Below are 12,256 nucleotides of genomic sequence, written 5' to 3'. Positions count from 1 at the left end.
TAGACGCAATAGCTCTGCGCTCTGAGGCAGACGCATGAAGCTCAGACTCATGATGGACGGAGGCTAGAATCTTCCCCGTAAGCGCACCTTGGGGTGCTTACACATATTATTAGAAATGGGCTAGTCCAGGTGCGAGAGTTAGCCTGTAAGGGCTAGAGTTCATGGGCCAAGCAGTTCTTTAAATGAATACAGTTTGTGTGTTGTTATTTCGGGCATGAGCTAGCCAAGTGGCCGGGGTGTTGGGGACGCAGCCCCGCCGCTCCTATTTCAACATCCATTGAGTCTCGTTCCCTTTCCCTCTTCAGCTGCTCATTTCCTGTCGCAGCTCACGTGTGATCGCGGCGGAGCCTCTGGAACCCCCTGCCACATACTTCTCATCAGCACAACAAATATATATATTTGTTTTCATTCATTTGTTAGTTTAGTTCTGGGGATTGGCTATTTTATACTCACGTGTCAGAATAACAATCCTTTCTCCAAGGCTCTGGGCTCGGCAAACAGAAATTAATTTTTGTCCACTTTATAACTCTAGCATCTAGGCCAGGTGTGGTGGCACACGCCTTTAATCCCTGCACTTGGGAGGCAGAGGCAGGCGGATCTCTGTGTTCAAGGCCAGCCTGGTCTACAGAGGGAGTTCCAGGACAGCCAGGGCTACTAGTGAAACCCTGTCTATATAAACAAGCTAACAAAACAAAACAAAAATCCCCAGCCACCAGCAAAGAGCCTGCCATAACAAAAGCTAAGTGAATGCTGGAGAGAGAGAGAGAGAGACCTCCGATGCCTAGACTCATGTATAATCAATGTTTGTTTAATCTGACAAGAAATCTCCTTTGGGGGAAGTCTGAAAATTCTCAAAGGCCCTGCATGTGGGAGGGGATCATCTCCGCGGTGAAGACACATTCCCTAATGCACTTCATCGCCTTTGCTGCCTACAGCTGGCAGAACAGCACTCATTACGCAGACTTAAAATGCTTGTGCGTCTGAGCCAGGCCTGCCCTCGGGGTCCACCTAGCTGCTTCATGGGGGACCCCAGAGAAGGGAAGAGAGGAGTTCAATCTCAGTGTCTCCATGTCACACAGCAAGTTCTTGGTAGAACCTAGGGCTCTTCCCTGCTCATTGACAGTCACGAGTCCTCTCATTTGATTAGCAGGCCAAGAGGCAGCGGCACACACATAACTTGGCTGCAAAGGGATGGAGGTCACACTCTAGAGGAGGGCTGATGAAAGTCCACAGCAGAAGATGGCCCATGCCAGTCAGCTTCTACCTCATGGAATGGGTGGACTATTTGGAGTGGTCCTGAAGAAATCAGCAGGAAGAAGGGAAGAGAGAACTCCTTAAGGGGAATGAGTTCTGCCAGCCTGTGGGATCTAGGGGTCAGGTGCATTTAGATAGCTCTGCCAGGCTGTTGTGGCGCTACGGGAGGAAGGTAGAGAGACAGGTCTAAGGGAGTGAAGGGCTGGCAGAAGGGGGTGAGCTGAAAACTGGCTGCCGTTGAGACATCCTCCCCAGTCCTTGAGAGCTACCCTTCCCTCTGCCATCGCCAACCCCTAGAGGGGACATCCCATCCCATTCCCTGATGCCAGAGGTTAAATGAGATGCTGCTTTTCCCACCAAGCAGCGGCCAAAAGGAATCAGATATGGTCAGGATGGAAGACTGGAGCAGAGTTAGGAGGAGCCAGCCAGGGGTAAGGCAAAGGTTAACTCGGAGGATGCAGCCTCGAGCATACGTTCTGGTGTCTGTGTTGCAGCTTAGCGGCCCAGGTTCTATGCTCTCTGTACCCTGACCTCATACCTGAGCAGTACAGTTCCTCATCAGCATCTTCCTAAGCTAGAGGTGGCAGGGCCAGGCCAAACAGAGACTCTAGTGTCACCAGGCTCAGCCATGCTTCCCACACCAACAGTACACACACACAGGCACACACACACACACACACAGGCACACACACACACACACACACACACACACACACACCCTGCTCAGCCACTCTGCTCTGCCTCCAGGACCTGCTTATCCCTCACCCACCTAGCTTGGTCTCACGAGGTAGGATTTATGAGAACTTCCCTGCCATGGGTCCTGGGGGGAAATAAATCACAGCAGAGCCTGTGTGTGTATAAAAGAAGGGTCATGGGCTCTGGAGCTACAGAGACCTTAAGAAGCCTTGACTGAACCAGATGGACGGAAGGAGGATGCCTCTCTGGGGACTCCTGTTGATGCTCTGGAGCCCTGGTGCCTTCAGTCTCCCGACAGGCACTGCTGCCTTTGGACGGTAACTTGGGCAGAGAGGGGGTTGCAGGGTATGGGGCTTGCTAATGCTCTCGGCTTGCAGGTCACCAGTTCTTACAGCCTGTCAGCCATGGATGTGCTCTGCTCTGAGAATCTCAGTGACTTGCCCAATGCCACACTGATCAGCCGTATCTGATTAGACCCTGAAGGAGCTGTCTTTGGATTCTCATCAGAGGACCACACATTCCTGACCCCTATGTTCATCATGCCATGACTGCGTAGGGCACGGGCAAGTTAACTCTCCTGGGCAAGGAGAACGGTGAAGAGGTCAGGGCCAGGGCCTCTAGATTCTTCCAGGTTAATTCCCTGCTTCAATAGCAGCAGACAAAGCCAGCTCCAGCGAGCAGCAAGCTAATCTCACCAAGTCTTAGTGCGCTGTTTTAAAACAGGATCATAACAGAGCCTGCTTCGTGGGGCTGCCTTGAAGATTTGATGAGATAATACATATAAAGCCATGAGTGTCACAGCGTTAGAAGCCATGGCCACAGATTGGATTATCAGGAGTGAAGTAAAGGAAAGGCTCCTGGCAGCCTCATGCAGGGAAGATGAAACATTCATTCAGGCTTGTTGGAACAAGGTTTCTTTGCTGTTGTTGTTTTGGAGACAAAGTTTCTCTGTGCAGCCTTGGCTGTCCTGGAATTCGTTCTGAAGACCAGGCTGGTCTCGAACTCACAGAATCCATGTGCCTCTGCCTCCCGAGTACTGGGATTTAAGGTGTTGGAGCAAGGTTTCTTCCGGCAGGAGCAGGGAAGAGGCAAGACTAGGAGAAGGTTCCCGCAGAGCCAGAGTCTGGAGACTGCGATGGGGGAGGGGCCCGGGGAAGTACTGAAGGATTCATTGTGGTAAGAGTTGTGAATCTTCCAGGTGGTGGTTGGTGCCTTTAATCCCAGCACTTGGGAGGCAGAGGCAGGTGGATCTCTGAGTTCAAGGCCAGCCTGGCAACAGAGTGAGTACCAGGGCATCCAGGACTACACCTTGACAAAGTGAAACCTTGTCTCAAAAAAACAGAAAAAGAAAAGAAAAGTTGTGAATCTGTCTGGTGTAGGATCTTATAGATTAATCCGTCCTAATCGTGGCCCCAACCCTGAGCACCCATTTGCAGATGAGGATACTAGGGATGTCCTCACAGAAGGTCTCAGGCCCCTGGCCTTTGTTTCCAAAGCCTGCCCCTCCTTCGCTCCCAGGTTTGCAAACAGCCGCTGCTGCAGGAAGAGGATCGTGCTTCCTAGCACCCCAACACACAAGAACAAAGGCCTAAGAAAGCCAAAGCCTGTGAGAGGGAGAGTGGGCTCAGAGGAGGGCAGGCATTGGGATCAGTTCTACCCTTGAGGGGTTTGAGCAACATTCCTCTTGTCAAGGTCATTGCCTTACAAACACACCGCATCCAACTTCCAAGCTAAAGGCAGCCCGCTTAGCCTGAGCAGTGACAAAACACAACCATCCAGGTCCCAGAGGCTGGAGGGGTTAGAGAACACTCAGAATCACACAGCATGTCGTCCTCAGCACCACGTGTCCCCACTATGCCATAGGCTAGGCTGTGGGGAACACTCAGGGAAAACGGCTCCTTGGGCTGGCATCCTCGGGGTTGGCATCCAGGTATGTTCTGGTCATGGCTTGAAGGACTAAGGCTCCAGGAGAGGAATGGAAGAGGATTCGTTTTCTTTCTGAGACCGGGCCTTACTGTGGAGCTTGGAACTCACCATATAGACCAGATTGGACTCAAGTTCACAGAGATCCTCCTTCCTCTGCCTCCTGAGTGCTGGGATTAAAGACATGCGAAAAACCCACAATGCAGAGGGGTTTTCTAAAAGAGGAAGGGCCACAGAGTACAGCAAAGCACCGGTCTGTTGGGGAATAGACCTTGTTTGGTTCTATTTTCCTTTCCTCCTGTAAGGAGTGGGGATAATGAAAGCACCTATCTCGTGGGATGGCTGGGATCAAATAAAATAAGTGTGAAGACACTTGTGAAGAGTAAACCGTGGTGGGACTACAAGTCGTCTATGCCAGAGATTACGAAGATAGGCTTCAGATAGGCAAAGTAGGCAAAGCTGGGCGGGTGAGGGCACTGAGTGCCAGGAAGAAAGTTTAGGACTCACGAGGGAGAAGAAACAGGGCTCCTCTGTGTGTCTGGGAAAGCATACCGCCACTGAGGTGGGCTTGTGCCAAAGTTCCCTGGCTCAGGGCTCAAGGCACCTCTTCCTCTGACTGCAAGAGTCTTCGTGTCTGTCTGGGCCTGGCAGCCCTGGGTAGGAAAGACAACCAAGCTGAGCATGGACTCTCTGTTCGGCATTTCTGAGTCATCTTCACCCCTGTGAGCCTTCAGTGTCTCAGCTGGAAAACAGGGAGCTAGCTGTCTGGTGGTTTGTATGTGGACCTGGGCCAGGCAGCTGCTCGGTGGTCAGGAGCAGCCCTGTGGGCCGCTGTTTGTGCGCCTCTTTATCTTCCAGCCAGAGGTGACTGGAGGACAGCTGATATGAGGCGAAGGGCCTGGGATTCAGGCCCAGGACACATCATTCCCCAGGTGAGGCACACCGGCAGTCTATAGACGCTGGTCCATCTGAATCTGGCTGGTTCAGTGGGTGCACACTACCTGGCTCTGTGATACCCCAGGGGTCCCCAACTCCCTACAGTCTGCTGTGGACATCTGCTGCCACCTATGGGCCCCACGCGGCACTGCCTCCCCCGTCAATCAGAGGACAGGTCAAGAGGCAGTAATGACCTTTATGTCTCAATCCAGAACAATGCGGCACAGTGGTGTTCAAACACATGATGATGATGATGGACGGGTGAATGGAAAAATTGCCTTTTCTAATTAACATGAGACAACAAAAGAGATTTGGGGATTATTTAGTACCAGAATAAGGGACTCGAAGAGGTGTGTACATTCTCCTGAGAAACCCTGGGCCACAAGAAGTGATTCTTAGGTGCACGGGAGAGGGCTAGTGATTGACAAACCAAAAGCAAGGAGTCTGGGCTCTGTCGATGTCGGGGGACTATGCTACTCTCCTGTTTACCTTCCTCTACCCTGGAGCAGGATCTTGCTCAAAAAACTGCCCTCCGTCCGGGAAATCCTGAAGGAGCGCGGAGTGGACATGACCAAGCTCAGTGCTGAATGGGGGGAGTTCACCAAGAGGTCCTCCTTTGGCAATGGCACCTCCCCCGTGGTCCTCACCAACTACCTGGACGTGAGTGTCTACCCTAGCTACTATTTCCCTTTCTCTCTGGAGTGGAAGGCCGGGCTCTTTCCACACATGCTTGGCAGAGAGCCAAAGAGCACTATAGAGCTCTATAGAGCTCCTGCTTATGGTTGAGAAGTCTGTGGTTTTGGTGGTGGTGGTAGTTTGTTTTGTTTTGATTTTGAGGCATAGTCTCACTATGTTGCCTTGGCAGGCCTGGAACTCACTGTGTAGACTAGGCTGTCCTCAAACCTGCAGCGATCTACATGCCTCTGCCACCAGGTGCTTCCATGCCCAGCTATTTTGACCACTTTAACTGGGCTTTCATGCCTCAGTGAGTCTGCGGGAGATACTGCAGAACCCCCACACTTCAGCAAAGTGGAAAACCAAGAGCCAAGAGGGGGTCCAGGCAAAACTCCCAAACTCAAGGCTCCTGAGCCTGGGTCCTCACTTTTCTTCTACCCCTGCAGACCCAGTACTACGGTGAGATTGGCATTGGCACCCCACCCCAGACCTTCAAAGTCATCTTTGACACAGGTTCTGCCAACCTCTGGGTCCCCTCCACCAAGTGCAGCCCTCTCTACACCGCCTGTGGTAAGGGAGTCAGGCCTCATGCTTCTCTCCAAGCCCTTCCTGCTGCACCTAACTCGGTTTCCCATCCTCCAGGGAGCTGCTTTCCCTCAGCCCCATGCCTCTGATCCTAGAAAAAAAGAGAGAAAATGTCTCTCACCTTCCTGAATTGGCCACCATGGTGAATAAGCCAGCTTAGGGAAGTGCCTGGGCACCTGGAATGCCCCCAGGGTTCCTAGGATTCAGTCCCGAACAATGTTGCAACCCCAGAGTCCTGAGACTCTTCCAACGATAGACTTAGCCAATGGCCCCACTCTATGCACTTACTCTGTACCCAGAATCCTCTCCTGCACTGTACCAATGTTAGCAATGGCTATAGAATTCTTTGTTTGAAACCAAAGTTTCAGAAGTATAAGCACATAAGACAAAACCAAGAAACACTATCCTTGACCAGTGTATATTTTTTCCAAACTGGAGACTCGGGAACCCCTGTCCCCCAACACACACACCCTAGTTAAGTCTTCAGCCATACAAGCCATGTCCACCACTTGCCCCGCTTCTGAGCCCAGACCACTAACTCTCATGCTGATCTGAGCCTGTATCCCTCTGCTAGAGATTCACAGCCTCTACGACTCCTCTGAATCCTCCAGCTACATGGAGAATGGAACCGAATTCACCATCCACTATGGGTCAGGGAAGGTCAAAGGTTTTCTCAGCCAGGACATAGTAACTGTAAGTAGGATCAGCCCTACTGACATCCATGGGGCCCTTGTGGAGCAGGGTAGGTACACTCCAGCCCATCTTGGAGCCTGGGATGTTGAGGGACAACCTCCTTGGCAGCTTCTAGCTGAAGCCGCAGAGACCACAGCTGCAGTGGAGGAGACAGGCTGACACTGCTTGTGGAGGCTTGGCATCTAACCCCCGTGTGGGCAAGCCTAAACCCCAGCCTCCAACCTTGTGACAAGCCAGACCAGGCTTGGAGTATTGTCGAGACTGGGGATCAGGGGTTTGTGCTGGGGCATGGTTTGCTTTCTTTTGGCCAGGGTCTAAACTGTGTTGTGGAGTCGCTCGGCCCTGCTGTGCCAGAGCTAGGGAAAGACACACGAAGCCCCAGAGGGAATCTGTGTGAACCCTTCCCTCTCACCATGCCTGTGAAATCGGGTAGGGGCAGAAAAGGAAGCCCTGGTTATGATGGGGAAATCCTGAGCTTGGGCTGGTGGGGTGAGCCCGAAATCGGGCCTCTGAGAGGGGTGTAGACCTGGCAGGATCTCCTTCTCAGCCTTTTCAGCACTAGTCAACCCCACCTCTCTGGCCCCCCAAGCATAGATGTGTTGAGCGCGTACATGTAGGCTTGCTGGGACAGTCTTAGCCACCTGCTGTACAGAACGTGGATATGTCTGCGGTCCCTGGTATGGAGCCAGAGCAGACCCCAGCCAGGGTCGGGCAGTGACCTCCATCCCCTCTGGTTCTTCTCTCACAGGTGGGTGGAATCCTTGTGACACAGACCTTTGGAGAGGTCACCGAGCTGCCCCTGATACCCTTCATGCTGGCCAAGTTTGATGGGGTTCTGGGCATGGGCTTCCCTGCTCAGGCCGTCGGCGGGGTCACCCCTGTCTTTGACCACATCCTATCCCAGAGGGTGCTGAAGGAGGAAGTCTTTTCTGTCTACTACAGCAGGTGGGCCTTTGATCCCAAGGCCGAGGCAGGGAGGGGCGGAGAGCTGGAGGAATGGCAAGAGTCCAGGCCAGGATTTATGTGCTTCTGATGAGGTGATCCTCAATCCATATCTAGAACCACACGCTAGTCAATTAAAACGAATGGAAACCAAACACTGAGTCCTTAGGGAGTGGCCACACAGACACAGCCAGCTTCGTGTCTTTGTTTGTTTGTTCTCTCATTGATCCAGCCAGTGCTCTGTGCCGTGTGCCGTGGGAGGCTCCAGGGGCGCACAGTGAACAAGACAATCCCTACCCCCCATCCTCATAGAGCTTGCTATCCAGTTGGGGAGACAGGAAAAGCAGCACAGTGAACGCCTGGGGCGCACCAGGCACCCAGTCCTGAAAGCTACGGTGCTTTTCAGTTCTAAGCCAGGAATCTGTGCAGTTCAGCCGGCCTTGGGGAAGCTGTGGTCAGGGTCCATGCAGGGCTGGGATCTGCTGCCAATTTCTGGGTTTAGAAAGACGGTCTGGGCTGGTGGTAAAATCGTTAGCGGTAAGAACAGAGTTCAGGGGCGCTGAGAGTGAAATGGAGGGGTGGAATCCAGAGCAAACTCGGAGGAAGCAGGGGTCTCCGGATGGTGGCTCTGAAGGACTTTGAGTGAATTACACCAGCCAGAGGGTCCTGCAGTCAGCGGATGTCTGTATTTCACAGAGTGAAGGCAAGACCATAAATAAATAATAGATAGATAGATAGATAGATAGATAGATAGATAGATAGAGGTTAAGAGTGGAAGTGGGTGTCAGAAAGTGTAGATCACAAAAAACATAGGCTGTTTTGGAAAATTCAGGGAAGAGGACGTGAGGCAGGGTGTGGGTTAAGATCCAGAGAGAAGCAGGGAAAGAGAGGTGGGTGTTCTAAATGCTAGAGGATGCTTGAGCAATGCTGTGGGTGGAAGAAGAGCTGATGGGAAGACTTAAAATACATGGGACTCAGAAATAGGGGCCATGGAAGGAATTAGGATCCAGCAACAGGCAGCAAGCAGGCCTGTAAGTGGGGGCCCTAGGAAGAAGTAACATTCATATAAGTAGCTGACTTGCACAGAACAGGTGCACACCTGCCCCGTGCACACATGTGCACAAACATATGTGTAGGTCATGGGTCTTTCACTTACACTTAAGTACCTCGGAAAGCAGCTGAGGGTAGCATCACGAACAAACGTGGAGAGAAAGACAAGGGCAGTTAGCTTTGGCTGGGAACAACAGCCTGGCTCCAGCCACCACGTGCCCACCAAGCTCTGGGTGGTTTCAGCTGTCTGAAGGGCGAGAATTAACCTCTACCCTACCAAACAACCAGGTTGCTGAACCTTGCCCACAAAGAGGGTCTCCTCTCTGTGTCCCTCTCAGCCTCAACAGGAACCTGAGACAGGGGCCCCATGTGGCCCTGAACCCTTGCCCCGGAACCATGCCACCACCCACATAGACTCCCATTCGTCGGGCCCAGCTCCACTAGATGCCTGGTTTCTCCCTAGACGCTAGAGTCTGGAGTCAACCACACACACCCGTTGCCCCCAAGTGAGGAAGGCATTATTTATGACTTATTTGCGTCTACCCCCTGCCCTTGAATCTGATGGTTTTCTGGAGGCAGCTAAACAACCCTAGAAATACTTCTGCTGCATTTGGGGATGGGCCAGCAAGGGAGAGAAGCAATGGGTTCTGCGTGCCTCCTAATCTACCCCCCTAATCCCTCCCTCTCTCCCACCCTGCACCTCATCCCTGAAGTCTCAGGCTTCAAAGGTCGTCTGTCTCTAACTTCTGCTGATCTTTCCTTTAGGGATTCCCACCTGCTGGGTGGAGAAGTGGTGCTGGGGGGCAGTGACCCCCAACATTACCAAGGCAATTTTCACTATGTGAGCGTCAGCAAGACTGGCTCCTGGCAGATCACCATGAAGGGGTCAGCGATCATAACCTTCCTAACCCTCCAAAACTGATGGTGTCACTGGGATTGGGGTGGGGTGGGGTAAGGGTAGGGGCAGCCACTCCTTAAGGTACAGCCACTATCTGCTGTCTGTCGGCTCTGTCCAGGATGGGGGCATGGGGTGGGATTTGAGGAAGAGCAGGAGAGGACTCAGGGAGAGGAAGCGGAGTCTCTAGACTACGTATTGGTGACAAGAACAGTCAGCACCTTCTCCGGGCCTCTCGGCTTTTATCCAGTGTGCCACCAGACCACTTGTATGGCCGGTCTCCTACTCTACCCTAGATTGGAAAAGACACATGCAGGCTGGGGGGTGAGTGGTGACTTCTGCCTGGCTGCCTTCTTGTCTGTCTGTCTGCCTGGCAGGGTGTCTGTGGGGTCGGCCACCTTGCTGTGTGAGGAGGGCTGCATGGCCGTGGTGGACACGGGTGCATCTTATATCTCGGGTCCGACGATCTCCATGAAGCTGATCATGCAAGCCCTGGGGGCCAAGGAGCAGAGCACAGATGAAGTAAGAAATTGGTGGAGAGAACGCCGGGGGAGGGGTAACACCACCTGGCTCCAGCCATTTCAAGCCATCTCCTCCTCACCCCTCTCACTTCCTGAATGGGTGGCTTGTCTCCCACGGAGGGTGAGCAGAGACTGTGTCAGGACTCTCTGGCACAGGGCTCTGGACTTCTCAGAGAGTCCCACACTGAGAAGAGCTTCCTTCCTTCCTTCCTTCCTTCCTTCCTTCCTTCCTTCCTTCCTTCCTTCCTTCCTTCCTTCCTTCCTCCAGTATGTTGTAAACTGTAACCAGGTGCCCACCCTCCCCGACATCTCCTTCCACCTGGGAGGCAGAGCCTATACACTCACCAGTGCGGACTACGTGCTGCAGGTGAGGCTCCGTGGGAAGGGTGGGCAGGGGCCACAGAAAGGGGGAGAAGATGTAATGTACAGATCACCTACTAGGCCAATGGTTCATGAGTGCAGCTCAGGTCGCCTAGAGAATGTTCATCAATCCCAGTACCCAGGCCACAGGCCTTGCCTCGCAGATCAGAACTTCCAAGACAGGCACCTGGGAATCAGAGTTTTCAAAATTCCCCAGATTCACTTGGGTAGTGGTGGTGCACACCTTTAATCCCAGCACTCGGGAAGCAGAGGCAGGTGGACTTCTGTGAGTTTGAGGCCAGGTTGGTCTACAAAACGAGTTCCAGGACAGCCAGGACTGTTACTCAGAGAAACCCTGTCTCAAAAAGAAAGAAAGAAAGAAAGAAAGAAAGAAAGAGAGAGAGAGAGAGAGAGAGAGAGAGAGAGAGAGAGAGAGGGCTGGAGAGATGGCTCAGAGGTTAAATAAATACATTTAAAAAAAAGAGAGAGAGAGAGAGAAAAAAAGCAAACTAAACAAAACTAATAAATAAATGAACAATCAGAACAAGCAAACAACAAAACAAAACTCTTGCTGTGCCTTAGCAACAGTTCTCTCTCCATTTCTGAGTGACCTTCCTTTTCATGTTCTTTCCATGCTCATGGAGAACTTCAGAGATTTGGCCTGGGTTAGAAGCCCTAACTAAGCCTGTGAGCCCAGGGTAGACACACTGCTTGCCTCATATCTACCGCAGTGCCTGCCTGCCTGCCCTGGGAAGGCTGCAATTTAGGCTGGGCTAAAACAGCTCTGGAAGGATGCAGGCGAGAAGGGCATACACTAAAGACAGCTGCCGGGTCAGGTGGTGAGAAGGGGTTGTGTCATGGGCAACAGAGCAAGCCTCATACTTCTTGCCAGGATCCTTACAACAATGATGACCTATGCACGTTGGCTCTCCATGGCCTGGACATCCCGCCACCCACTGGGCCTGTCTGGGTCCTGGGTGCCAGCTTCATCCGCAAGTTCTACACAGAGTTTGATCGACATAACAACCGCATTGGGTTTGCCTTGGCCCGCTAAGGCCTTCTGTCACCCAGTGACCCTAGTTTCTGGCCGAGGCAAAGATGATGCTCCTGAGGGTCATTTTGTCTGGGCTTAACCTCCACACAGGGACACTGGACACAGCTCCCGAGGAGTGCTTGCCCCCTCGCCTGCACTCACCCTTCCCTGCTTTGAGGAAAGACAATAAAGACTTCATGTTACAGCCTGAATCAGGTTGATTCTTTTGAGTTTGGAGCAAAAGGAGGGAGAGTTATGTGGAGAAGACACACATGACAAACAGGGGTGTAGATGTGGCTTTGTCAGTAAGTGTGAGTGCCTGAGTTTGATCCCAGAACCACATAAAAAACAACAACAACAACAAAAACAGACAAGCAAAAAACAGGCATGATGGCAACCAGGAGGACAGAGACAAGCTGATCCCCAGGCTTTGATACCTGAGGAATTATAACTGAAGTTTTCCTTTGACTTCTACACACACAAACACACAGAGAAACAGAGAGACAGATAGACAGGCACAAGCACAGAGACACACAGAGAGAGACAGAGAGAGGGGGACAATGTAACAAAATAGACACCACTCCTGCATGCTTTTGTATGTAAGGTCAATGCCTTCAGTCTATTGTCAACAGGATTCACTTATAGCTTGTTCATACAGCAACCTTGGTTGGGGAGTTTGCAAAGAGAGAGGTC

General features: G+C 52.2%; 1 protein-coding gene across 1 annotated transcript; it reads left to right on the top strand.

Annotated features, from left to right (window-relative positions):
* The first annotated feature begins 2,130 nt into the window (after positions 1 to 2,130).
* On the top strand, positions 2,131 to 11,756 carry Ren (renin). The gene is made up of 9 exons (XM_050147740.1): positions 2,131 to 2,267; positions 5,319 to 5,469; positions 5,931 to 6,054; positions 6,644 to 6,762; positions 7,511 to 7,707; positions 9,520 to 9,639; positions 10,027 to 10,171; positions 10,439 to 10,537; positions 11,423 to 11,756. Exons 1-9 carry the CDS (start codon positions 2,173 to 2,175, stop codon positions 11,582 to 11,584), a joined length of 1,212 nt encoding a protein of 403 aa, XP_050003697.1. The 5' UTR covers positions 2,131 to 2,172; the 3' UTR covers positions 11,585 to 11,756.
* Positions 11,757 to 12,256: the final 500 nt, after the last annotated feature.

The sequence above is a fragment of the Alexandromys fortis genome, unplaced genomic scaffold (assembly GCF_014885135.2).
Source record: "Alexandromys fortis isolate MF-2015 unplaced genomic scaffold, M_Fortis_MF-2015_v1.1 scaffold_58, whole genome shotgun sequence".
Classification (NCBI taxonomy): Eukaryota; Metazoa; Chordata; class Mammalia; order Rodentia; family Cricetidae; genus Alexandromys; species Alexandromys fortis.
The sequence above is the reverse complement of the archived record's forward strand: the minus strand, read 5'-3'. Positions and strand labels throughout refer to the sequence as shown.

Bases quoted from the DNA above. Each gene is read 5' to 3' on its own strand.
- Ren (XM_050147740.1), top strand. From the start codon at position 2,173: ATGGACGGAAGGAGGATGCCTCTCTGGGGACTCCTGTTGATGCTCTGG. The intron at 5,470-5,930 runs GTGAGTGTCTAC...CTACCCCTGCAG, and splicing joins TCCTCACCAACTACCTGGAC to ACCCAGTACTACGGTGAGAT. The intron at 6,055-6,643 runs GTAAGGGAGTCA...TCCCTCTGCTAG, and splicing joins CCCTCTCTACACCGCCTGTG to AGATTCACAGCCTCTACGAC.